General features: G+C 50.0%; 1 protein-coding gene across 2 annotated transcripts in view; it reads left to right on the top strand.

The window, feature by feature from the left end:
• The window catches only part of CPT1A (carnitine palmitoyltransferase 1A), a 61,174-nt gene that overhangs the window by 4,857 nt on the left and 29,046 nt on the right, over positions 1 to 27,271 (top strand). The window contains exons 2-7 of one of the 2 annotated variants that reach the window (XM_006063955.4): positions 13,663 to 13,816; positions 16,627 to 16,766; positions 21,629 to 21,800; positions 24,304 to 24,405; positions 25,365 to 25,502; positions 26,744 to 26,821. In XM_006063955.4, coding sequence (XP_006064017.3) covers positions 13,676 to 13,816; positions 16,627 to 16,766; positions 21,629 to 21,800; positions 24,304 to 24,405; positions 25,365 to 25,502; positions 26,744 to 26,821 — 771 coding nt within the window. In that variant the 5' untranslated portion in view covers positions 13,663 to 13,675. Of the gene's footprint in view, positions 1 to 13,662; positions 13,817 to 16,626; positions 16,767 to 21,628; positions 21,801 to 24,303; positions 24,406 to 25,364; positions 25,503 to 26,743; positions 26,822 to 27,271 lie in introns of those variants that run through there. The other variant, XM_045165855.1, reaches the window with a different exon arrangement.

The following is a 27,271-nucleotide window of genomic DNA, read 5'->3' as shown; positions in this document are numbered from 1 at the left end:
CGACCTACATTCTTGGAGGACTGCTGCTGGCCTGCGGCTGCAGTCGGAAAGGTACAAAGTCTGTTCCTGCGCCGGAGGCCTGATGTGAGTTATGAGCAATGTGCATACTTTATTTGCCAGGAAACAGATCTTGTGAATGGCGATGACATTTGCTCTAGGCCACACACACTTACACACGGACACACACACATCTGAGTACATGGCAGAGCTGGAATCTGAACCTCCATCTGTGTTTTCCGAAGCTTGTGCCCCCTCCTCTAACAGGCTGCTTCCCAGACCACTGTGCAGGTCAAGGGCCTGGGTGTTGGTGCTCCCCCTCCCCTGGGCCCACTGGACATGACACTGGATCAGCTGTGTGTATTTCTGGGTTTCCATTTCCTCCTCTTTAAGCCAGTGCCTCTGACACCTGTCATCCTGTCTCACGGGGATTTTATGAGGATCCCTAAGGGGCCAGATGTGAGAGTAGTTTCCCTGGTGTGAAACCCTTGGCTGTAGGCAGGTTTTATGGATACAGCTGCCTTCTGCAGTCCCCAGATTGGAACATGTGGTTTGACCAGTTCAGTTGCACTTTTGGGTGCAAAAGAGAAGCACATGGGTGTCCCCCCCCCTCCCCCTGCCGCCCCCGCCAAGTCTTTGGAGAGAACCACCCCGTGGTGGGGAGGAGAGGCTCTGCAAACTCTCTTGGGTGGATGCGTGCCCCACCCAGCTGTCGTCACTCAGGCCCTTGTGCTGATGTTGGCCAGTCTGGAGGAGGTCCTTCCAGGTGGGCATCCAGAGAAAAACACCTCAGTAGGTAGTGCAGTTAATTGGGGCCTGCCAAATTCTGTATTTTCTTTTTTTCTGTTTTGTTGGCCACACCTCACGGCTTGTCGTTGTTCAGTCGCTCAGTCACATCTGACTCTTTGTGACCACTTGGACTGCAGCACGGCAGGCTTCCCTGTCCTTCTCTGTCTCCCTGAGTTTGGTCAGATTCATGTCCATTGAGTCCGTGATGCCATCCAACCATCTCATCCTCTGTCGTCCCCTTCTCCTCCTGCTCTCAATCTTTCCCAGCATCAGGGTCTTTTCCAATGAGTCAGCTTTTTGAATCAGGTAGCCAAAGGATTGGAGTTTCAGTTTCAGCATCAGTCCTTCCAATGAAGGACTTCTAGGATATTATTCCAGTGCCTGCTTGCATGCTAAGTCGATTCAGTCATGCCTGACTCTGTGCGACCCTATGGACTGTAGCCCGCCAGGCTCCTCTGTCCATGGGGATTCTCCAAGCAAGAATACTGGAGTGAGTTACCGTTTTCTACTCCAGGGGATCTTCCCGACCCAGGGATCGAACCCAAGTCTCTTTTGTCTCCTGCTTTCACAGGGTGCCACCTAACAGTTCTCAGACCAGGGATCCAACCTGTGCCCCCTGCAGTGGAAGCAGAGTCTTAACCCTTGGGCCACCAGGGAGTCCCCAAGACATTCTGTATTTTCCTTATAAAGACATGGCCCTCGATGACCTTTCCTCAATTCTTTTTCTTGCGAAGATTTATCTGATTAATCATCAGTTGTGGATACTGCACAGTGTAAGGCTTACATTTGAATTTGCTTTATTTTTATAGCAGCTCTGTAGGCAAAATCTGTTGTTTATCAAAAGTCATAGAAACAAGGATAATGATGCAGAATTCCCCTGTAACCTGCCTTGACTCAGCATCTTTACCCTGTAAATGTGAATGGTTTATTATGATATACTTCACTGTGAGAAATGAACCATGTGGCCAGTTTAAATAAAGCAGTTATTAAATAATGCGGTTATTCAGTGCTCAGTCATGAATTCAAGATGTAGCCCTTCATGAGTGAAAATACCTGTCTCTTTCCTGTGCACAGAGCCCTCCCCAGAATTTACAGGGGGGTTCTGTGTTCTCAGTCCCACATTCTTTTTAAAATAATTTTATTTATTTATTTATGGCTGTGCTGTGTCTTCGTTGCTGGCTGGGCTTTCTCTAACTGTGGTTAGCAGGGGCTACTCTCTAGCTGTTGGTGTGCAGGCTTCTTGTTTCGGTGGCATCCCTTGTTGCAGAGCATGGGCTTAATTGCTCCACGGCTTGTGGGATCTTCCCGGATCAGGGCTTGAACCCTTGTCTCCTGCACTGGCAGGTGGATTCTTTATCTCTGAGCCATCTGAGAATCCCCCCTGAGTCCCATTCTTACCTCCATCAGATTAGGGAAAGAGTAATTTGTTTGTGTACACAGTTACTGAAAAAACACAAGAGCACAATTAAAGTGAATCACGTGTGCAAGGGAATAAGGACGTGGCTCATGAGTGCACAGGGATTGGGTGCCGACACTCAAGTAGAGAGGAGCCCTTTCATTTTGCTAATTCTTGCCCGCACCTAAACTCTTATCATCAGCCAAATGGCTGAATACTAAATACTAGAGAGTAAGCAGGAACGGAAGAAGAGTCGTGAACCCCCTAGGCTGGAGAAGCCTTCCTGAACCTTCCTGGTGCTTTCCTTGAAGTGCTCTGGGTAGCAGTGCTGAGGTCAGCCTGGAGAGCGCCTTGGCCATCAAGCACAGCAGGAACACGGTTTCCCCAAGTTGGAGCCAGTCCTGGAAGGCAGAACCAGCTTTGTGTAGCCAAGCAGAACCCTCCCAGTCACTGCTTACCAGACAGGAGAAGAATATGTTGTTGATGCTAAAATAATTGCTCTGCTCTCAGCTAAAGATGATGCTACACATTCTCCGCCTGCAGTAGCTTCTTTCTAGAGGGTTTCCAGGGACTTCCCTGGTGGTCCAGTGGTTAAGAATCTGCCTTCCAGTGCAGGAGACACAGATTTCAGTCCTCACTGGGGAACTTAGAGCCCATATGCCAAAACCAAGACCCAAGCCAGCCATAAATGTTGTTTAGTCACAAAGTTGTGTCTGACTCTTTGCGACCCCACGGACTGTAGCACATCAGACTTTTCTGTCCATGTGGTTTCCCAGCCAAGATTTTGGAGTGGGTTGCCATTTTCTGTTCCAGGGTATCTTCCCAACCCAGGGATGGAACCCACATCTCCTGCACTGGCAGGCGAATTCTTTACCACTGAGCCACCAGGGAAGCCAGGGATAAATAATTTTTTATTTTTTATTTTTTTAAAAAAGGGGGTGGGATGTCCTCCAGCCTCCCCCGGTGAGGGATACTGGCTATGCGCCTGGAGACCCTGCCTGGTGAATTCATCCTGCGCTCAGCTATCACTTCCTGGGGGTGACCTCTTCTCAGAGGATTTCTAGCTCAGTTGTTTGCTGCTGGATGAGATGGGTTTTAACAGAAGGCAGGACTTGCCTCTTTGGGCTTGTGAATTGTGCAATTAGAATCCCAGGGACGGGGGAGCCTGGTGGGCCGTCTCTGCGGTCGCACAGAGTCGGACACAACGGAAGTGACTTAGCAGCAGCAACAGCGGGAATACTGGAGCATGGGAAGAATTTGAGAGTTGGCACCCGCCACGTTTGCAGTTCCTATCCTTTTACTGCCGGTTGAAGTTACCTCGTTTTGCTTACGATAGAGTGACCTAATTTTTCTGTGTCGTAACTTTAGGAATCTTAAGTGGAACTTTGTACGGAGTGCTTACCACTTAACTTGGAGTTGGACCTGGGCCTGATTCCCAGCTTTGCTGTTTGCTAACTGTGACCTTGGGCAAGTTTCTTGACCTCCAAGCCTTGGTCTTAGTAAATGAGATGGCATCAGTATATCCTAGGATTCTGGTGGGAGTTAAATGGGTTAATGCAGATAAAATATGCATCACATTGTCTGGCATATGCCAAACACTTTGGTAGAAAGAATGTTTCGTATCTTCATTGTTAATAGCAAAAAATTAGTCTGTATGCCCTATTTATCTATCTGTCTACCTGAGACTGATTTCAAGACTATATTGAAAGACTTCCTTGTTGTTCAGTCGCTAAGTCCTGTCCAACTTTTTGCAACCCCATGGATTGCAGGCCACCAGCCTTCCCTGACTTTCACTATCTCCTGGGGCTTGCTCAAACTCATGTCCATTGAATCGGTGATGCCACCTAACCACCTCATCCTCTGTCACCCCGTTCTCCTCCTGCCCTCAGTCTTTTCCAGCATCTGGGTCTTTTCCAATGAGTCAGCTCTTTGCATCAGGTGGCCAAAGGATTGGAGCTTCAGCATCTGTTAATTTCAAGACCGTATTGCAAAACTTCTGGCATGTGATTTATTGTGTATTTCCATTGCTATAAAGTTTTCTTGAAAGTCTGCTGTCACTTGGCAAGTTTTTATTGTTTTGCTTTGAATTATAGAGGTGATTTCACACCTCAGTTTTCCCCCAGGCCTTTTTGAAGTCTTGACCTGCACTTTGCATTGGATGACCTTTCACCTCCTTTCCTGTAGCCTGTTGCAGAACCACAGTGGTGGGGGCGGGGGCGGCGGGCAGAACAGGGAACCGCTCTGAAGGAAGCCAGATACCCTTGAGGGAAACAGAAAGTCTTATGAATGACTTCTTGATTACAAGACCAGTGTGAGGATTTGCAGGCCACTGGCTTCCGAGGTTGAACGGCTTTTGTTTGAAGGATTGGCTGCGGAGAAAGAGGCAAAGTGCACACATTTGAAAAACAAAGTACAGACCAATTCATTGGCTAAGAATCTTGGGGCTGGCTTTGGGCAACACTGTTAAAATGAAGGTAATTTTACCAAAATTGAATGAGACTTGCAGCATTTTCCCCCAGATTGGAGAACTGTCTGTGCACCTGTGGTTTGTTCAGAGAATTCAACAAGGATTTGTGTCCTGGGGAGCTTTACAGCTTATGATGAGAGATTAAATGAATAATTGGCAAGTGAAAGTCATTTTCGCAGCAAGTACAGCTGAAATTGCTGGATGTAACTGATAGAATTTCCTGTGCTTCCAGAATGTGGATTCCAAGGCAGGCACCTGGGAGAGGGAGCTGTGAGCCAGGTGTGAAGCAGGGAAAGAGAAATTAAAAAAAAAAACAAAACGGGCGGAAGGCACCCCAGTTGTGAATCAGAGTTCCCTGGCTACAGAGCAGGACCTGTGGGTGGGCCTGGCCAAAGAGGAGGGTGACGGGGGTCTGAGCTTGGGAGGGAATTTAAGACCAGAGGTGTGAATTTTTTAAATGGCAGTAAATAGGTCGTGTATGGATGTGAGAATTGGACTGTGAAGAAAGCTGAGTGCCGAAGAATTGATGCTTTTGAACTGTGGTGTTGGAGAAGACTCTTGAGAGTCCCTTGGACTGCAAGGAGATCCAACCAGTCCATTCTGAAGGAGATCAGCCCTGGGATTTCTTTGGAAGGAATGATGCTGAAGCTGAAACTCCAGTACTTTGGCCATCTCATGCGAAGAGTTGACTCATTGGAAAAGACTGATGCTGGGAGGGATTAGAAGCAGGAGGAGAAAGGGACGACAGAGGATGAGATGGCTGGATGGCATCACTGACTTGATGGACATGAGTCTGGGTGAACTCCGGGAGCTGGTGATGGACAGGGAGGCCTGGCGTGCTGCGATTCATGGGGTCGCAGAGAGTCGGACATGACTGAGCGACTGAACTGAACTGAAATAGGTCATTATGCTCAACTAGGGCATCTTATTCCGGATCTTGGTGTTTTCCTGGAGCAGATTAGCGTAAGGTGCTTAAGTGCCCTGGAACAGACCTTCGTGCCAGTCTCTCTCCTCTAGTGGCCCTCCTGGTTTCTAAGGTGGCACGGTCCCCGGGTTCCCACGTTCAGCCAAGATGGGCGGGGCTGGCAGCAGCACCCAGGTGTGTCCTAAGTGGGGATGATCACCGGCAGGTGGGGCTCCAGGTGGGCACCCTCCACGTGATGCACCTGGCAGCGATTTCTGTCCTGCCAGGGAGAATAAGCAGGTATGTAGCCCCACTGCAGGGGCTTCCCAGAAGGCACTAGTGGTCAAGAATCCGTGTGCAATGCAGGAAACCTGGGTTCTATCTCTGGGTCAGGAAGATCCCCCGGAGGAGGGCATGGCAACCCACTCCCGTATTCTTGCCTGGAGAATCACATGGACAGAGGAGCCTGGCAGGCTACAGCCCATAGGGTAGCAAAAGCGTCAGACACAACTGAAGTGACTTAGCACACATTCCTGGACAGCCCCACTGCAGACACGCACACACAGAGAGGGCTTTGTTTTCAGTGTATCAGATCAATCACTGGATGTCTCCCTGCAGCTGAGGGCTTGCTGCCATCAGCAGCCACTTCCGGTTTGGCAAGAGGTGACCTCGCATCAAGAATAGTCCCCAAGGGGCTTCTCCAATCACCCAGCCAGACCTTGGGAGGAGCAGCCAGCCTGTGCTCCTCAGAGGTGCTCCCGCTGTCCCCTCCAGCTCAGGGTTCTTGTCAGAGGGCCTCCAGTCTTTGCCCAGGGATGGTTTGCAGGAACAAGGGAATGACAGAAAGGGAGCCCGTTCACAGGTCTTCTCCTCTCCTCCAACCTCCCGAGACCGTGGGGCACAGGTGCACGTTCTGCGGGTGGATCCCAGCGGTCATGCCGAGTATACCTTGTCCCCAGGGAAGCCACCTCTCTCCACCCAGGGGTGGGGGTGGGAGTGATCCTGGTGGGGAGGGGCATGGTACCACTACCCCCACATCAGCAGGTGGGGGATGGAGTGAGGACCACCCCAACCCATTCGTGCCCGGGCATGACAGGCGCTGGAGGTGTTTGAAGGAGTGATGCCAGGGAGGGTGTGGAAGGATGCAAGATGGGTTTTCAGTTGACTTGTTCTGGCATCAGTGGGGCTTCAAGCGAATCGTCCACACTGATATAAGTCCAGGTCCCGGGCAGGGCCCTGTGGGTGACTGACTCCCGGTGCAAGGGGGCTGGAAGAGGACCCCAGGGGATGAACCGGTAAGACAGTCTGCATGCCCGCTGACCTTGCCCAGGAGGGAGAGGAGGCTGGAGGTTGGGCTGGCACATGGCGTAGGCTGCACACGCCACGGTAAGACAGTCTGCATGCCCGGTGACCTTGCCCAGAAGGGAGAGGAAGCTGGAGGTTGGGCTGGCACATGGCGTAGGCTGCACACGCCATGTGTCCCACTCGCCTGGCCCTGGGGCCCTGGAGTGCCTTTTGATTTCATCCTGGAAGGTTGAAGGGATCCAGAGAAGAAGCTGTGCAGCTAAGTGGCCCTGATCCAGACACAGGCCCGGCCTGCCAGCTGGTCCCAGGGCCCTTCCTCTCGCAGCGTGTTGGGGTTCCCAGCTGTGCTCACAGAGACAGCAGGGCCATTCTGGCCAGGTCAGGGGTGCCTCGGGGCTCCAGGGAGGCAGACCAGGAAGGGAGGGCTGGGGCCAAGCAGTCTCTGATCAGCATGGCAAAGTATTAATATCTGTTCCTTCCAGGAAGAGGGTGTGTAGGGGTGATTCCTTGCTCTAGTGTGTTGGCAGTCTCTCCTGATTCAAGATAGAAAACATCCTGCTGTATTAATATAGTAAATTTCCTGGTTCAGTTCAGTTCAGTCGCTCAGTCTCCTCTGACTTTGCGACCCCATGGGCTGCAGCACGCCACGCTTCCCTGTCCATCACGAACTCCCGGAGCTTGCTCAAACTCATGTCCATAGAGTCAGGGAGGCCGTCCAACCATCTCATCCTCTGTTGTCCCCCTCTTTTCCTGTTCACTGGGGCTCCTCATAGTTCCTGAGTGTCCAGGAGTTTATCTTGGCCTGCCTCCTTGCCCTGGAGCAGGTCCCGCCGCCCCACCGCTGCCCAGCCTCACCTGGAGGCAGTCTCACCGCCCCACCGCCGCCCAGCCTCACCTGGAGGCAGTTCGCTCCCAAGGCCAGCGGAGTCACCAGTGGGGAGGGCACTCCTAGGTGGCCCTGTCCTGCTTCAGCTCCAGGCCCGTTTACCTTCACGGCGGGGCTGCTCACCTGAGCGACTCCACGTGAACATCCTGAGGAGCAGCTTGGCGATCTGTTGGCAAGGTCCCCACCACTCTCGTGTGATGATCTTATTTGGTCGCTAAGTCGTGTCCAACTCTTGGCGACCCTGTGAACTGTAGCCCTGCCAGGCTCCTCTCTGTCCATGGTATTCTCCAGGCAAGAATATTGGAGTGAGTTGCCATTTCCTTCTCCAGGGGATCCTCCTGACCCAGGGATTGAACCCACATCTCCTGCATTGGCAGACAGATTCTTCACCACTGAGCCACCAGGGAAGCCCCTCCTAACCACTGGACGAATTCCCAAGTCTTTATGGGAGATAATTCCCATCCCATCCCATCCAACCATCTAACATGTACACGTCAGTGATTTTTAGTATATTCAGCTGTGACCCCATTCAATTTGGGAACATTTCATCACCCCCAAAAGACGCCCTCCCCTCCTTTACTCTCCACTTCCCCCTGGCCTTAGGCAGCCACTGCTTTCTGTCTCTGTAGATTTTGCCCATTCTGGACATTTAACATACCAAGAATCATTCAGCATGTGGTCTGGCATGCCACAGTCCATGGGGTTGCAAAGAGTCAGACACAACTGAGCGACCAAACAGCAGCAACGTGTGGTCTTCTGTGACTGGCTGCTTTCACTCGGCATCAAGTGTTCAAGGTTCATCCGTGCAGGATGTCGTGTGTCAGCGCTTCATCCCTTTGTACTGCCTGTGAATAGCATCCTGTTGTGTGGATAGAGCACCTTTTGTTTACCCATCGTCAGTGGAAGGACGCTCGAGTTGCTTCCACTTTTTGGTTATTATGAATAATGCTACTGTGAACATCTGTGTACAGGTTTGGGTGTGGATATACATTTTCAGTTTTCTTGGGCATGTGCCTGAGAGCAGAATTGCTGGGTCACATGGTGACTACGTTTGGCTATTTGAGGAGCTGCCAGACTGACATTCCCCCCAGCCATGCACGAGGATTCTGATTTCTCCCCATCTTAATGACTGCCATCCTGGTGGGTGTGAAGTGGTCCTTTGCTGCATCTCTGCTTTGCATTGCCCTCACGGTTGTAGGGGGCACTATTACAACTCTAAATGTCTCCAACTTTGAGGCTGTGAATGCCAGGATGCAGGATGGATTTTTCACTCATTAGATTGGCAGAGGGAACATCTTAATTCCTTGTCATCTGATTCACTAATTCCTGCTTGGCACCTAAGACACACAGTTAGTTTTTAGTCTGAACCAAGCAAATCTCTAGTTAAATTCAGGGAGTTTTGTTTTGTTTTTTAATAATTTTTATTGCAGTATAGTTGATTCATAATGTTTCAGGTGTACAGCAGAGTCAGTTATCCACATATATATATATCCACTTTTTTAGATTCTTTTCCCATATAGGCCATTATAACAGAGTATTGAGTAAAGTCTCCTGTACTATACAGCAGGTCTTTCTATAAAAAGTATTTTTATTCATCTATTTATCTGGCTGCGCTGGGTCTTAATTGCAGTCGTGCAAACTCTTAGTTGCAGTTCTTTGAACCTGGGCCACCGGCATCGGGAGTGTGGAGTCAGCTACTGGACCACCAGGGAAGCCCCCATTAAGTCCTTATTAGTTATCTGTTTTCAGAGACTTCTGCTAAGGCCACCGACTTCAGAAAAGGAGGCTGCAAATACACTCAGTCTGCCCCTGTCTAGAGGGGGTTAGATCCACGAGCACACGCTGGGCATGCACCTTTGGGGAGAATTGGCTACAAACACTCGACACTATATTTAATCTACTGCCTTTAGTAATCCCTTCCTGTTCTGTGTAAAGCCCTCGAAAGATCCGATAAGTCACTGAAAGGGTAGCCAGCCACAATTGTTGCTGTGATGCATGCCATGTAGAATTCTTATCTCTTTTAAGACTTGTGTTCACCCTAAGGCTTTGATGGGGGGAGGGGCTGAGTTAACCTTCAGGCTCTGGAAGAATCTTCGAGCCCCCTTGGGTAACTTTTTGAGAAACAGATTCGAGCTGTTGGTTGGAGTGCCCTCTTGAACTGTTTAAACTGGCTTGTAGCAAGCTTTTGCTTAGAGATCTTGGTGCTTTCAAAAATGAGATTTATGTCTTCAAAACTGGCCGGGCTGTGGATGTTTGCTCCATGCCAGGTAAACAGTACGCGAAGGGTCACGTTTTGTTTTTTCCAGCTGTGCCATGTGGCTTGTGGGATCTTAGTTCCTCAACCAGGGACTGAACCCTCGGCAGTGAAAGCCCAGAGTCCTAACCACTGGACTGCCGGGAAATTCCCACGTGTAAATATCCTTGAATGCTAGGCAGGTGGCACCAGGCTAAGGTTACGTGCCTGGATGCAGTTTTATTGACTTGCCCTTTTCTTTCAAGGTCATCCAAGCAGAGCTCTCGGCTGCCCATCCCAGCCTCTCCCTTGGCCCTGATGTCCCCGCCTGGGTTCCCCCCCCACCCGCCCCCCACCGTCCACTGCCCCCCGGGCGAATGTTCCACTCCTAGTCCCCACCTCGCCCACCCTGCTCTGTGGCTCTTCTGTGCTGGGGAGGCTGGTGGAGCCCACACAATCCAGGCTCCAGCCCCAGGGTGCCTCTGAGCCCTGTCTGCAGGGGGCCCTCCTGCCATTCCCACTGTGGGCCATGCTCTCCTTGGAAACCTGCCCCAGCTTCTTACTGGTTTCACTGCCCCGCCCAGTCCACCTGCTCTCCATATAGCAGCCAGAGTGGTCTTCTTTGGGCTTCCCAGGTGGCGCTAGTGATGAAGACCCCTGCTTGCCAAAGCAGGCAGACGTGCACAGACCCTGGGTTTGATCCTTGGGTGGGGAAGATTCCCTGGAGGAGGCCCCAGCAACCTACTCCGGTATTCTTGCCTGGAGAATCTCTTGGACAGAGGAACCTGGCGGGCTACAGTCCATGGGATTGCAAAGAGTCAGACACGGCTGAGCAACTTGGCATACATACCCGTGTCTTCTTTGGAACAGACACAGGAACTGACACCCCCGAATCATGGCCCTAATTGTGAAACCCGGCTGCCTCTGGGCCTTCCTCTCTGAATTCAGCCCTGCCCTGACCCCAGCCAGCCTGCACCTCCGGCCCTTTCACAGGTCTGCCTTCGATCCTGAAAATCTCGCCCTCTGTCCAATCCTTCCCCTGGGCTTCCGTGTCACTTGGGAGGTCCTCTCTGTCACTCCCGCTTCTTCCTGGCCCCCCGTCTGAGCTGTGGGGTGAGCCTTGTTGAACGGACAAGTGAGTGACAGCCGGGATCACTTGTTCTGATTTCCTGAAGAAAAAGCAAGGGAATTCCAGAAAAACATCTACTTCTGCTTCATGGACTACAGTAAAGCCTTTGATTGTGTGGATCACAACAAACTGGAAAATTCTTAAAGAGATGGAAATCCCAGACCACCTTACCTGCCTCCTGAGAAACTTGTATATAGGCTAAGAAACATCGGTTAGAATGAGACACAAAACAAGAAACTGGTTCAGAACTGGGAAAGGAGTATGACAAGGCTGTATATTGTCACCCTGCTTATTTAACTTCTGTGCAGAATAACTCATTCTAAATGCCAGGCTGAATGAAGCACAAGCTAGAATCAAGATTTTGAGAGTAATATCAATAACCTCAGATATGCAGATAACACCACCCTAATAGCAGAAAGTGAAGAGAAACTAAAGAGCCTCTTGATAAAAGTGAAAGAGAAGAGTGAAAAAGCTGGCTTAAAACTCAACATTCAAAAAACTAAGATCATGGCATTCAGTCCCATCACTTCATGGCAAATAGATGGGAAGAAAATGGAAACAGTGACAGATTTCATTTTCTTGGGCTCCAAAATCACTGCGGACAGTGACTGCAGCCATGAAATTAAAAGATGCTTGCTCCTTGGAAGAAAGACTATGACAAATGTAGACAGTGTATTAAAAAGCAGAGACATCACTTTGCCAACAAAGGTCTGTATAGTCAGAGCTGTGGTTTTTCCAGTCATGTACCAATGTAAGGATTGGACCACAAAGAAGGCTGAGCACCAAAGAGTTGGTGGTTTTGAACTGTGGTTTTGGAGAAGACTCTTGAGAGTCCTTTGGACTACAAGGAGATCAAACCAGTCCATCCTAAAGGAAATCAGTCCTGAATATTCATGGAAGGACTGTTGCTGAAGTTGAAACTCCAATACTTTGGCCACCTGATGCAAAGAGCCAGCTCAATTGGAAAAGACCCTGATGCTGGGAAAGATTGAAGGCAGAATGAGAAGGGAGGGGCAGAGGATGAAATGGTAGATAGCATCACTGATTCAATGGACATGAATTTGAGTAAACTCCAGGGAGATACTGAAGGAGAGGGAAGCCTGGGGTGCTGCAGTCCATGGGGTTGCTACGAGTCAGATACAACTGAGCGACTTCACTTTCACTTTTCACTTTCATGCATTGGAGAAGGAAATGGCAACCCACTCCAGTGTTCTTGCCTGGAGAATCCCAGGGACGGGGGAGCCTGGTGGGCTGCCATCTATGGGGTCGCACAGAGTCAGACACGACTGAAGTGACGCAGCAGCAGCAGCAGGGATACACACACTTACAGTTCTGGGGTTTTATTCTGGTTTACTACGAACGTTGGCATCACTGACTCAATGAACACGAGTTTGAGGAAGCTCTGGGAGTTGGTGATGGACAGGGAAGCCTGGTGTGCTGCAGTTGATGGGGTCACAAAGAATGGGACACAGCTGAGCGACTGCACTGAACTGATGGACTTTTAGCTCCTTTGTGTGCAGGTGTGCTTGTTGGCACAGGGTTTAGGAGGAGGTGGTGCCATCAGGCACTTTGAGCAGACTGGCGGAGGGCTGATGTCGGGGAAGCTAAGAGGGAAGAGGTGAGTCAGGAGTTGGTCAAGGAAGAAGGTGAAAGGAGACAAATATTTACAGCAAGAAAATGAAATGCGCTGGCCTAGCAGAGGCTGGAAACCAGCCGTGAGGGCCAAACCTTCAGGGGATGAGTGTAGCAGCTGTCTGATTTCCCAAGTCTCCGGGAGGGAGGCCCGCCCCCCTGCCCCAGGGTTCTGTGCATTGGGTTTTCCCGGAGTCTTCTGGAACCTGAAGTGGTTTGTGGAGTGGCTACCGCGTAGCCAAGGTGTGTGGTGTTGACCCTGGTTCCCACCTGAGATAAGGATCAGGGCTGTTATGGATGTGTTTGAGGACTTTCTGTGCCAGCCTCCAGGCTGCCTAGTGGGTAGGGATGGGATTTGCCCTGGCACAGCAAGTTGCTAAACCGCCCTGGGATTCGGGATTCCAGTTGGGTGAGGCTCCGGCTGCCTGTTGCCTGGAGGCAGGGTTGGTGGGATGGCCAGGGGCCTGGGGGTGAGGGTTTCCAGCTCCTGGAGTCTGCTGACCACCCAGCGCTTCCAGGCAGAGGCAGCGATGGGTTGTCTGTATCCCGCTGGAGCAGGGAGGGCAACCAGGTGTGTTCATGAGTAACATTCAGTTTATCAAATGGGAGGAAACGGTCAAATTCAGAATGGATCACACGTCTATATAGGGGCTTCCCCAGTGGCTCATCGTTAAAGAACCCACCTGCCAATGCAAGAGGTACCATTTCTATCCCTCAGTTGGGAAGATGCCCTATAGAAGGAAATGGCAACCCACTCCAGTATTCTTGCCTGGGAAATCCTGTGGACAGAGGAGGCAGGCAGGCCACAGTCCTTGGGGTCGCAAAGAGTCAGACGCGACCTAGTGGCTAAAGAGCAACAACAGCAAGGGGTTTTCTGACGTCTGGTCAACACTCACCATGCTCTGTTCGCCCTTGTCGTTGCAGGAGCTCGCTGACCATGGCGGAGGCCCACCAAGCCGTGGCCTTCCAGTTCACAGTCACTCCAGATGGGATTGACCTCCGGATGAGCCATGAGGCCCTCAGGCAGATCTATCTGTCTGGACTTCATTCCTGGAAGAAGAAGTTCATCAGATTCAAGGTTTCCAGATACTTGCTTCAATCTGTACCGTATTCGCTTTCCTATTTGAGAACTCCAGGCTCTGTTGAAGTTTCAGTGTGTCCGTGATAATTGGCACCTTATGTATGTTTCCTGGTCCTTAAGGCCTATGAGACAATTTTATATGGATTGGCTCACTGAATTCCTGGAGAAATTCTGTAAGGCAGACGGGGTGAATTGGGACCCTTTGGGCAGACGAGGAAATTGGGGTTTAGAGAGGGTAAGCGACCTTTGGGGTAGAAGGAGAATAAATGTCTCTAGCTCTGAGTCTGGGCCTCTCAACACTTCACAGGAAAAGGATTGTTGTTCATCCGTGTGAAACCACTGAGAGTTTATTTAACAAATATGTCACTGATGAAATAGTCCACCACGGAAAAAGATGCACGTAAAGGCAGACTTGGGCTTCCGAGGTGACTCAGTGGGAGAGAGTCTGCCTGCCAGTGCAGGAGACGCGGGTTCGTTTCCTGTGTCTGGAAGTTCCCCTGGAGAAGGGAATTGGCTCCCCACTCCGGGATTCCCGTCTGGAAAATCCCATAGATAGAGGAGCCTGGCAGGCTCCCGTCCATGGGGTCGCAAAGAGTTGGACATGACACAACTGAACGGCTGAGCAAATGCAAAGTTCTCAGTTCTGTTTACCGGCAAGAGTGGACATTTATTCACTGTTTTTAACCACGTGTCTTGTTTTTTTTTAATTTTACTGGAATATAGTTGATTTATAGTATTGTGTTCATTTCAGGTGTATAGCAAAGTGAGTCAGTTACACACATACAAATATCCACTCCTTTTAAGATTGTTTTCCCATATAGGCCAGCAGAGTGACATTTTTTAAAAGTCTTTATTGAAATAATTTGTTACAACATTGCTTCTGTTTTATGTCTTTGGGTTTTTGGCTGGCGGCATCTGGGGGATCTTAATTCCCTGACCAGGGATGAAACCCCGCACCTACTGCATTGGAAGGCTAAGTCTTAACCATTGGATGGCTGGGGAAGTCCGATGTGTCTTGTTTTTAATTCATTTTATTTTAAAAATCACAGCAGTGGTGAACATGCATGTACTCTTCGCTTGAAACTTCCTCAGTTTTGCTGTTCGGGGAGATAAGTGGTGGGAAAAGTCCCCAAAGTTCTCTTTTCTCACTGCCAGTAATAATAGATCCCTCCTTCTCCTAAAAAATGAAAGTCACAGAAGGACAAATGCATGTTTTAAAAAATCCAAGCAAGTTGAAAGTGTATCAAAAGTGTCCGCTCCCCATTCCCCAACAAAACTGGGTTTGTTGTCCAGTTTTCCTTTCAGAGGGCAGCTCAGAGGAGGGCTGTTGAGAAAGGCCGGGGAGCTGGAGTGGGTGCGAGCAATGACCAGGGAGACCTGGCCTGGCTGGACAGGTGTCCCTTGGCTCTATTGGAGGGTCGTGGGGCCCAGGTTCAGTTCAGTTCAGTTCAGTTCAGTCGCCTGGTCGTGTCTGACTCTTTGCAACCCCATGGACTGCAGCACGCCAGGCCTCCCTGTCCATCGCCAACTCCCGGAGCTTGCTCAAACTCATGTCCATTGAGTCGGTGATGCCATCCAACCATCTCATCGTCTGTCGTCCCCTTCTCCTCCTGCCTTCAATCTTTCCCAGCATCAGGGTCTTTTCAAATGAGTCAGTTGTTTGCATCAGGTACGTCTTTTGCCTGAGGCCCCAGCTGCTGTGACCCACTCAAAGTGGAGGAGGGCGCCACCTGCAGAGAGAAGTGCCCTCTGCGCTCCTGACCTTGTCGGGAGCCTCCTTGTACCTCCCTAACCATGTGGTTTCCTAGGGCACCTAGGGGCAGGGGTGGGGGTGGGGCCAAGGCTGGCAGAGCTTCTGCAGGGTAGGGAGTGTGGTGAGTGGAGGCCGTTTATCTAGAACCTTCTTTCCCCCATTATCATTTAATGTGTCTGTTTATTTTATAAGAACATTTCAGAGAACTTCGGAGAACACCAGAAAGCTCCCCCTCCCTGCCCCCGCCCCTCACCTGCCGCTGCTTTGTTTAAAATCTTCCATACCTCTCGATAATGAGAATAACATGGTAGTCTCTCCTAAGAGAATTCAGTAAAGCTTTGAAAATTTTTTTAATCCGTTGTCTTGGTCAAATCAATCTCTTATTAACATGACTTCAGTATGAATTTTTTTTTTAATTGTAAGTCTTGAAACATACACAAAACTAAAGAAAATAATAAAGGCACACAGCTATAATAAAGTCACATCGCTCATTTTCACAACTATCAACATTTTGCTGATTTGGAGGTCTTATTTCTTCCTAACCCTTCTTCCCTGCTACATTTTTTTTTTTAAGGGGCTGCTGCGGGGCTTTGGCTGAAGCATCTTACGGGAGATTCTGGCCATGGAGTGAGGTCTCCTATAGATATTAATACCTCCGGTTAAGCAGTGTCTGATTCAGGAGCAGCAAGAGGGGTGATCTGAGAGCGAGGGTCTCAGGGCATCCTGGATGCAGCAGGTTGGGGAGAGGACACCATGGTGGGCAAGGTGGCCAGCGTTCCTGAGTCCGTCTCAGGGGAGCTAAGGAATCCGTATGTTTACTTAAGGCTTCTAACTTAGGGTGATTCTAATGTCCTGGGGTCACTCTCCAGGGAGATGGTTTTAGAGAAGTTTTTGACTCATGTGCTTCCTTGGTAGCTCAGTGGTAAAGACTCTGCCTGCCAATGCAGGAGACCCAGGTTTGATCCCTGGGTCGGGATGATCCCCTGGCAAAGGGAATAGCCACCCACTCCAATATTCTTGGGGCACTTCTCACGGCACTCCTGTCTGTTTCTAGAATGGCATCATCACTGGCGTGTACCCAGCGAGTCCCTCCAGTTGGCTCATCGTGGTTGTGGGCGTTATGTCGACCATGTACGCCAAGATCGACCCCTCTTTGGGAATAATCGCTAGGATCAGTCGGACCCTGGACACGACGTGAGTAAGCCTCTCAAATCTCAGAGGGTCTAGGGAATGACTTCCTTTTTTGTGGCTGCTGTTTTTCTGTCTTTTCAAATGTCAGGACGGTCTGTTCTGGATATTCTCTTTGAGGCTTTTGCTATGATTCTCACGACAGCTTTCTCCCCATGTCCTGGGGAGGTCCCCTGGGGAGTTTGGGGTCCCTTGTCACTCTTTCTCTGAAGCCCAGAGGTGTGAAGAGCAGCCTCTGTCCTGGGGTGCCTGCCAGCCCACTTAGCCTGGCCAGGGGGCCCTCAGAATGAATTTTGTCCAAGGCACTGCTTCTGGACATGGTGTCTTCCTTGTACACAGGGCCATCCTGGAGTTCTAGGACTCCGAGAGCTGGCTGCTGTGGGGGGTTCTGGGGAGAATTCAGCCGCTCAGCTCCTTGTCTGAGTGACTTAGAATCTCAGGGGGGACCCCCAACACTTTATCCTAGTGACTGTAGTTTTCTAAGAGCTTGAAAATAGGCTTTTTTTTTTTTTTAAATATCGTGAGATTTGGCCTGGAGAAGCCTTTGATTGATACTTTTCCTTCAAGGTGTGTGGCGCCTGGGGTCTCGTGCGGGAATGCTGGCCATGCCCTCGAGGGTCTTTGTGGAGCCCCTCTGATGTCCTTTCTTCCCTCCAGTCCTGGGGGTGACCCTGGCTCCCGCAATCATCTCCTGCCCGGCGGCCCCTGCGCTGCAGTGACCTCTCTCACTGGGCTGTCTGATGTAAAGTGAGAAAACGCTCAAGCTTGTAGACTCCTGGGATTTCCCTCGGGGTCCAGTGGCTAAGACTCAATGCAGGGGGCCCAGGTTCAATAACCGGTCAGGGAACTAGATTCTGCATGTCACAACTAGGTGTTCACATGCCACAAGTAAAGATCCCACGTCAGTCGTGTCCGATTCTGTGCGACCCCATAGACGGCAGCCTACCAGGCTCCGCCCTCCCTGGGATTCTCCGGGCAAGGACACTGAAGTGGGTTGCCATTTCCTTCTCCAATGCATGAAAGTGAAAAGGAAAGTGAAGTTCCTCAGTCGTGTCCGACTCAGCGACCCCATGGACTGCAGCCTACCAGGCTCCTCCATCCATGGGATTTTCCAGGCAAGAGTACTGGAGTGGGGTGCCATTGCCTTCTCCAAAAGACCCTGCAGGCCACAGCAAAGATCGAAGATCCCGATTGCCGCAAGTAAGACCTGTGCAGCCAAACAAATTCACAAGTAAATACTGAGAAAAAAAGATGTGGATTCCTGCTAGAGTCACGGAGATGAAGTGGGGAGTTGGGCTCCAGACCCAACTCTGTGCAGCACCTCGGACCCCTGTGCCCCCCTCAGCAGGCCCTGAACCTCCCCGTCGAACCTTCCTGCCAGACAAAGGCAGGAACAGCACCTCTGCCTTGGCGTTTGGGGGGCCCAGTGATGGGACCCGCACGGGGCTAAGCCTACCCCACCCCTTCTCCACTACACTGTTTGTGATTGCAGCTCTGAAAGGCGCATTTTTATTCTTTTGGCCGTGCCATAAGGCTTGTGGGATCTTAGTTCCCCAACCAGGGACGGAGCCCAGGCTCTCAGCAGTGAAAGTACTGAGTCCTAATGACTGGACTGCAAGAGAATGCCCGTGGGATACCGGTTTCTCTTTTCTGGTTGAAACGGTCTAGTGGCTCCACCTTGGCTGTGGCTTGTCCCACGCGAGACCTTTGATCCTGTTCACATGTTGCTTGTTTATATCGGTGAACATTTTAGGTCTGTGACTGGAGAAATGATAATCTGCAAGTCCTCGTGCCATGTCTGGGCTTTGCTTTTTTTTTTTTTTTTTTTTAAATTTTCTTCATTGTTTGACCTTGCCTCCGAGCAGGTGGGATCTTAGTTTCCCGACCTGGGATCGAACCTGCACCCCCTGCAGTGGAAGGGCAGAGCGTTGACCACTGGACCACCAGGGAATTCCTGAGCTTTGCTTTTGGGGCCAGGAGTTTTGTGAGGAAGGTGGGGGACAGATTGTAGCCCAGGTGTGTCCACCGGGTCTCTGGGCTGTAGCTGCAATGTTGGGGTTGGCCCAAGATAAACAGATGAATTTCTGGGCCCTTTACTAAGTTGGTTGTTTGGATTTCAATATTGCCTTCAGAAAAGGACAGGAAAATAAAGTGGCAAAATGCAACATAAAAGAAAGCTCACGGCTCAGGACCGAGTTTGATTCTGATCACAGTCAAGAAAGGATTAAGCACTTTTCACGGAAAGGTCTCAATCTTCCTTTGTCTGGGCCGGTGCCCCTTGCTGCCGACGCTGCTCCTTGTTCACCAGGCCCCGGGGTGCTTGGCAGCCAGTGCGACGCGCTGAGTCACACGTAGCCCCCAGCTGCCTCTGAACCCCAGCTCACACCTCTGTCAGCATCTGCGAGGCCCTGGGTACAAACCCATCCCCGGGGAACCCGCGCTTCGCACCTGCCAGACTTCTTGGTCTGCCTGGGGTGCCAGGAGTCCCGACAGGGTCCCTAAGCAGGGGACTCCGTCTCTCTCTCATCACCTTGCCCATGTCTCTGCCCTCTCTTTCCAGAGAGTCACAGGCCTGTCCCACTATAGACAGCTCATCTCTGCATCCCTGCCGGCTTGGGTTTAACATACTTTTTAATTTATTCTGGACCGCGGGCGGTCTCTTTACAGTGGATTATATTTAGAAGTGTCGGCTATTTAAAGCCCTTTCTAATCTGAGTCTTTATAAGATTTGTTTCTTCATCCCTCTAAACCAATTGCAGTAAACTGGGCCATCCTTGGCCCAGATTTAGAAAGACCAGGTTTACAGGCCGGCAGCTCCCAGGGTCAAGGGTCAAGGGCTGTTCTGCACATTCTTGCTGGAGAGGATCCCCAACACCCTGAAGTCACGGCCTCTCCCCGACCTCTGGGTAGGCCATCCCCTGCAGCCTTAGAAGGGGCATAACATATAACAGAAAGCTTTTTTTGCTAATGCTTTCAGTTGGAGTGCCTAATGCCAAATGCATCATTTTTCATTGCTGTTCAGTTGCTCGGTCATGTCCAGGCTTCCCTGTCCTTCATTGTTTCCCAGAGTTTGCTCAAACTCATGTCTACTGAGTCATTGATGCCATCCAACCATCTCATTCTCTGCTGCCCCCTTCTCTTCTGGCCTTCCGTCTTTCCCAGCATCAGGGTCTTTTCTAATGAGTCGGCTCTTCACATCAGGTGGCCAAAGCATTGGAGCTTTGGCTTCAGCATCAGTCCTTCCAATGAATATTCAGGACTGATCTCCTTTAGGATTGACTGCTTTGATCTCCTTGAAGTCCAAGGGACTCAAGAGTCTTCTCCAGCACCACAGTTTGAAAACATCAGTTCTTAGGTGTACAACATAATGATTTGTTATATGTATTCTGCAAAATGATGACCACAAGTTTTGTTAACATCCATCACCCAATATAGTTACAAATTTTAAAAAAAAATTTTTTTTAGATTTCACATATGAGACCATCCATACAATATATGTCTTTCTTTTTTTAACTTTTTTTTTTAATTGAAGTATAGTTAATATTCAATGTTGTGTTAGTTTCTGGTGTACAGCAAAATGATTCAGGAATGTGTGTATATATATATTAGTTTTCTTTGTCTGTTTCTGTTTCATTAAAAAAAGTTCATTTGTGTCATATTTCAAATTCCACATGTGAATGATATCATCTGGTGTTTGTCTTTCCTTGTCTGACTTATTTCACTTGGTATAATGTCCTTAAGGCCCATCCATGTTGTCACAAATGGCAGCATTTATTCTTTTTTTAGCTGAATAATATTCCATTGTATCAATTGATATTAATACCATCTCTTCTTTATCCATCCATTTGTCCATGGACACTTAAGTTTCCATGTCTTGTCTGTTGTAAATAATACTGTAGTGGAACATGGAGTGATTTTGTTTCCTTCAGATAAATACTCAAAAGTGAAATTGTTGGCTCATATGGTAGTTCTATTCTTAATTTTTTTGAGGAATCTCGTATTGTTTTCCATAGTGACTGCATCAGTTTAATTCCCACCAACAGTGCATAAATGTTCCCTTTTTTCTCCATATCCTCACCAACATTTGCTATTTAAATTATTTTTATTTTGTGAATATTTTGTGGTTTTTCAAAACAACTGAAACTACAGCCCACAAGGGTGTATGAGTAGCTGCATTTCTTCTCATTTTTTAAGTCACGTCTTTATCAGATCACTTTCCTATCTATATCACTTTCCCTAGCAAATGAAAATACTTTCTAGGTTTTTAAGTGATCATTTAACAGCATCAGTTTCTACATGTATTCATGATAAATGTCCCTACATAGATCAAAACCAAGCTCTTTTGATATAAACAGTTGAAGTAATAGTTTTGTCAAGTGACCTGCATTCCTTATGAGTCATGATGAAATGCAAAGGTATGTTTAAGGGAAAAACATCTTGAGTAGCAGGAATGGAAGGCAGAGAATTGCAGCCGGCTCCCGGCCGAGGAGAACGCAGGTCAGTCGTCAGTCTGGGGCGTAGCTCCCGTTGTGAGCCAGCCCGTGCCTCACCCGTGACCTTCTCATCCTGCCTGGACCTGGAGGAAGCTGTCTGTTTTCCCTGATTATGCCCGTTAGCCTGGGTTTGTTTCGAAGACCAGCAAAGCAGATGGGGCTGGTTCATCTCACATCCAGAAGAAAGATGGCTGAGTCTTGGGAGAATCAGGTTAACGCGGGTGGCCCCCTCTCTCTGATCAGGCCTGGGGTCCGTGGCCTCCGCTGTGGCCCCAGGAGGCCGCCCCGCCTGGGAACACGTGGCGTCTCTCGGTGCCAGGGCCCGTGGCTTCCTTCGCTGATGAACCCGCGGCTTGTCTGGTCTTGTCTCGGCAGTGGCTGCATGTCCAGCCAGACCAAGAAGGTGGTGAGCGGCGTCATCTTCGGCACGGGGCTCTGGGTGGCCCTCATCGTCACCATGCGTTACTCCCTGAAGGTGCTGCTGTCCTACCACGGCTGGATGTTCACCCAGCACGGCAGGTTGAGCCGCACCACCAAGATCTGGATGGTAATGCTGCCCCAGCACGCAGCTGGTGGGGAGGGTCTTGTTTCTTTCTGCCGTGCCTCAAGGCTTGTAGGACCTTAGTTCCCAACCAGGGGTCGAACCTGAGTCCATGGCAGTGAAAAGCCCATGTCTTAACCGCTGGACTGCCGGGGAGCTCCCTGGTAGATGATTCTTAACTGCCTGACATCCCTCAAAGCCGTGGCTGTTTCATAGCTTGATGTGTTTGGAGATAAATATATACTTGTGAAACCCTCATCTCTGCCAAAGTTACTAATATACCCACCCTGCCCTCCCTGAAACCTGGGCCCCACCCATGCCTTTTGCCTTTGAACGTAAGAGCATTTAACCTAATATTCGCCCTCTTAGCAAATTTGTAAGGTCTGACGCAGGATTGTTTGTTCCAGGCCCAGTGTCCACCACATACATTTTTCAGGACTTCCCTGAAAAGCCCGGTGGTTGAGACTCTACACTTCCACTGCAGGCGGTTCTCTCCCTTGTCAGGAACTGAGACCCCACATGACCAGTGGTATGGCCAGAAAAGGAAGACAGAGAAAGAAAAGCAAAAAAACGCCCAACCAAATAGAACATAGTTACGTCTTGTAACTGAAACCTTGTCCCTTTTAAGGGACGTACCCACACGTGTATACACATAACTGATTCACTGTTTTACACACCTGACACTAACACAGCAGTGTAAGCCAACTAGATTTACAATCCCCACCCCCATCCTCCAGCCCCTGGCAGCCCCCCTCCCTCCTTGCTGCTGCTGTGTTTCCACGGACCCCTGAGACCACCCAGGATATGTCCTTCTGAGTCTTGTTCACCCACTCAGCCTGCTGTCTGGTGTGGGAGACTTTCTCTTCTGCAAGAAGGGCCCTCACTGGACCTTTGCCCCTTGGTGACTTTTTTAAAATTAATTTTTATTGAAGTCTAGTTGATTTACACTGTTGTGTTAGTTTCAGGCGTGTAGCAAAGTGAATCAGTTATGCATACGTGTGTGTGTGTGTGCGCGCGCGCGCACTCAGTCATTTCAGTCATGTCCAACTCCTTGCAACTCTATGAACCATAGCCCACCAGGTTCCTCTGTCCATGGTGTTCTCCAGACAAGAATAGTTACTAGAGTGGGTTGCCATTTCCCCCTCCAGGGGATCTTCCCCACCCAGGGATTGAACCTTCATCTCCTGCATTGCAGGTGTATTCTTTATCCACTGAGCCATCTGGAAAGCCTGTGCATATCCATATATCTACTCTTTTTTTAGGTTCTGTTCCCAAGTAGGTCACTACAGAGTATTGCGTAGAGTTCCCTGTGCATACAGTCCCCTTGGTGACTTGAGTGTCGCCCTGTAATTGCCAGAGAAGTCTGACCCACTGTGACTCATGAGCTTGGGCTGGGGACTCTTTTCCTTTAATGAGTGTGTCCTGAATATCTGGTGTTGATGTCCACTGGGTTTGTCATCTCGGTCACCCATTAAACAAAAGTACCTTCCATCTCCTTCTTTGTAGCCTGACTAACTCGGGCAATAAATGGTTTCCCTAGCTGAAACCAGGACACCCTGACTCACCCTTAGCTTTTAGTAGTTCCACCAGCTCACCTTGGTCCTTGGTCCAGCAGTCACTGGACTAATGCATGGATGGATGTTTGTCCTGATCTCACCCGGAGATACCTCCACCTGTCGTTGAATGCTGCCCCCTGGGGCTCCTTCTGAAAGGGGGGCATCCCCATGCTGGAGCCCACCACACCACACCTTTCCTCTTTCCCAAACAGACTTCCTGCTGTTGCTTGCATGTAAGACTTCTGATTTCCAGAGAAATAGAATTTAACTCCCAGGAGAGATGCTGAGGTGGTGTCCACACTTTATTAAGCAAGAGAAATGACCTGCCCCAGGGTGGCCTTCATAGTTGGTGTCCAGTTGAGTCCCACCTGCTCTTCAGCATCAAGAATCACAGCACTCCCCCCCACCCCACTGCTGCCATGAGCCCCAGAAGTTCTCTGAAGTCAGGTCAGTGTGAGGCGACCAATTACTAGACCATGTTTAGATCATTCCAGACTAAAGCAGGGGCAAGTGTGTGCCCTTCACCAGACTTGTCAGTGACCAGAGGGTCCCACTGCTTCTCCCGAGTTTGCTTCTGGGTCCAAGCCCCTCACCCAGCCCCTGGTGCCAATCTGGAAACCGAGGGCCTTGCAGAAGTAGGCACATGAAACTTAATCCCCTTGTGCAGAAGTGCAATCAGACCCCGTGTCAGGGTGCCCAGGGAATGGCACCTCCTGGACAGGGCAGGATGTGTCTCAGACACAGGGCTTCATTCGCCCTGGGTTTTATTTGGGGTTTGCTGTTTGCTGAGGCCTGCGGGGGTTGGGGCAGAAAATGGACTGAAGGAGATGAACTGCAGTGGAGAATCAGTCAACAGTTGGCGAGTCATATACACTGAAAAACTGATTTTGGGCCTTTAACACAATCTCGTCTTTCCATAATAATAATACCGTACCTTTGTTCTCTTTTGTTAGTTTATGGTCAAGATCTTCTCAGGCCGAAAACCCATGTTGTACAGCTTCCAGACGTCTCTGCCACGCCTGCCCGTCCCAGCTGTCCAGGACACTGTCAACAGGGTAGGTCAACTTCACGCTCCCTCTGGATCACCTGCTCTGAACACCAGCATCTTTGCGATCAAGGCTTATGACTTGATGAGACTTCCCTGGTGGTCCAGTGGTTAAGACCCCGAGTTTCCACCGCAAGGGGTTTGGGTTGTATCCCTGCTCGGGGAACTAAGATCCCTCATGCCCCCTGGTGCAGCCAAAAAATACACTGTGGACGCTGTTGAGTGCCATGAACTGCTACCTGCCTCCTCCTACCTGCAAGGACCAGAGCGAATCAAAGTGGGGGCCCTGGAAATTCTGAACTGGTGGCCTGGCCTCAGCCTGGTGATGTGACCTTCCCCATCCCTGTCATTTTTCCGGCTCCTCTTTCCTGTCCTAGGGTCCTAAGCACCAGCCTTTAGTACCACCCTAGGCTCTCAGAGCCTCCCCACCCATCTCATTGGCACCTTCATAGCCTAGGTGAGAACAGAGCTCTTATGAAGGACCAGATGATGGAGAAAAAAACCCCACACATTAAAAGCTCATTGTTGACCAAATCTTGATCTTGTCAGTCTAGAGTCCACTTTGTGATTTTGTGCTGATTCAAGATCTGAGGCGCGTGCACGCCAGTAAAAGGACAAAGAAGTTTGTCTTTTTAAAATATAATTAATTAATTAATTTGGCTGCTTCAGGTCTTAATTTCAGCATGCAGGGTCTTAGAGTTGTAGCATGCGCACTCTTAGTTGCAGTATGTGAGACCTAGTTCCCTGACGAGGGATTGAACCCAGGCCCCTGGCACTGGGAGCTTGGAGCCTTAGCGGCTGGACCACTGATTATGTCCCCCCAAAAGTTTAATTGTGGAGTTATCCCTGATGTAAAATGTCCTTTAGTATTGAAGTTAGCTAACTTGAGTGAAGACTAGCCTTTTTCTAAGGCATAAGGAAAGAAACCTTCTATTTTAGCTGGGCTTATGTTTTTTCCCTTAACCCCAGTACTTGGAATCTGTGAAGCCTCTTATGAAGGAGGGAGACTTTGCACGGATGACGGCTCTGGCGCAAGATTTTGCTGTCAATCTGGGACCGAGATTGCAGTGGTATTTGAAGCTAAAATCCTGGTGGGCTACCAATTATGTGAGTATACAAACATGCTGTTTTTCTTGGTGAAATTTTGTGTAGGAATATAATTTGTTCCTGAGCCAGCTGAGCTTCCCTACATATGGCGAGTGGAAGGAGACAAGTGGTGGATGAACAGGCAGAGGAGTTGAGATTTGAGCAACAGCTAGTGTGGAAGACTTGGACCATAAAGAAGGCTGAGCTCTGAAGAATTGATGCTTTCGAATTGTGGTGCTAGAGAAGACTCTTGAGCATCCCTTGGACAGCAAGGAGATCAAGCCAGTCAATCCTAAAGGAAGTCAGCCCTGAATATTCATTGGAAGGACTGATGCTGAAGCTGACACTCTAATACTTTGGCCACTTGATGCAAAGAGCCGATTCATTGGAAAAGACTGATGTTGGGCAAAATTGAAGGCAGGAGAAGAAGGGGGTGGGTGACAGGATGAGATGGTTGGATGGCATCACCAACTCAATGGACATGAGTTTGAGCAAGCTGTAGGAGATAGTGTAGGACAGGGAAGCCTGGAGGGTTGCAGTCCATGGGGTCACAAAGAGTCGGATGTGACTTAGTGACTGAACAACAGGGTGGAAGAGAAGGTGTGACCCAGACAGAACTGGTGGGTGGGGCACACCAGGGGCACGGCCATGGGGCAAGTCTTGACTGGAGAGAGCAGTCGGAGTCCAGGGTGGGTGGGGCAAGTCACGTCGGGGTTTGATCCTGCACTGGTGACATGGGTGTTTTGAGCCTGTGAAAGTTTTCACAGGTACTTAGATTCTTAGGTGGGCACTGTAAGAATCTTCCACACAAAGTGGAAGGATGGTGGTCCTTGGGTCCCGAAGGCTGTGGGTGTGGTTAGGACGAGACTGCTGTCCTCCTGAGGGATGCTGGGAAGACAGGACACATGGCCCCCGGGTGGCTCCACGCAGAGTGGAAGCTGTGGGAGCAGAAGGGGAGAGGCAGTCTGTGGACAGTTACTGGTGGTGTTCACTGTTATGAAATGTTAGAGCAGCCAGACACTGATCATTTCTTTCCCATTTGGTGTTTTTATTTTTTAAACCTTCTATGAAATGAAGGTGATGTACCCTGTAGCTGAGTCTTGACTTGAATAAAGCCATCTTCTGGTGCCCGCTGTTTTGCATTCAGCCTCACTGGGGCTGACTTGGCCCCGAGAGAGAGAGAAATGCTGTAAATGCGCCCACCCCCGTCCCGGGCAGCCTGGTTAAGCCTGTCCTTGCTCTCTCCTGCTTGCACCTGACAGGTGAGCGACTGGTGGGAGGAATACATCTACCTCCGAGGACGAGGGCCGCTGATGGTGAACAGCAACTACTTCGCGATGGTGAGTCCCGCAGGCCCGTGGCGTCCGGTGACCAGGCCCCAGGTGGCCTGGCCCAGCCCCGCGGGCTGCCTGGGGATGCGCTGGGCCTCCCCTGGCCTTGCTTCCCTCACCCAAGGCCTCACACCCCCGTCAGGGAGCCCAGGACCTGCCGTCCACAGCAGAGGGCCCCATGGAGGTCCTTTTGTATTTCCAGTGACATTCAAGGGTGCCCACCGAGCTGCTGCAGAGGAATTTGGATTGCAGAAATGGTCTCGTGGTGATCGGGACTACTCATGCAGCAAACCTTTCCCTCTGTTTTCCTAACTGAGCCTGAGTAATGCTGAAGGCCCACATCCCTGCCTGCTCCTGACCTGTTGGTCAGCTGAGAGCTCGTCCACATACTGAGCTTGTCCTTCTGGGTCCTGGGGTGACGTGGGTCCCACCCTGTTATTTTCACGTCTCTTTGGTCTT

This window comes from Bubalus bubalis, chromosome 5, assembly GCF_019923935.1.
Source record: "Bubalus bubalis isolate 160015118507 breed Murrah chromosome 5, NDDB_SH_1, whole genome shotgun sequence".
In the NCBI taxonomy this organism is placed as follows: Eukaryota; Metazoa; Chordata; class Mammalia; order Artiodactyla; family Bovidae; genus Bubalus; species Bubalus bubalis.
Note: the sequence above shows the minus strand (reverse complement) of the source record. Positions and strands in the feature narration are given on the sequence as shown.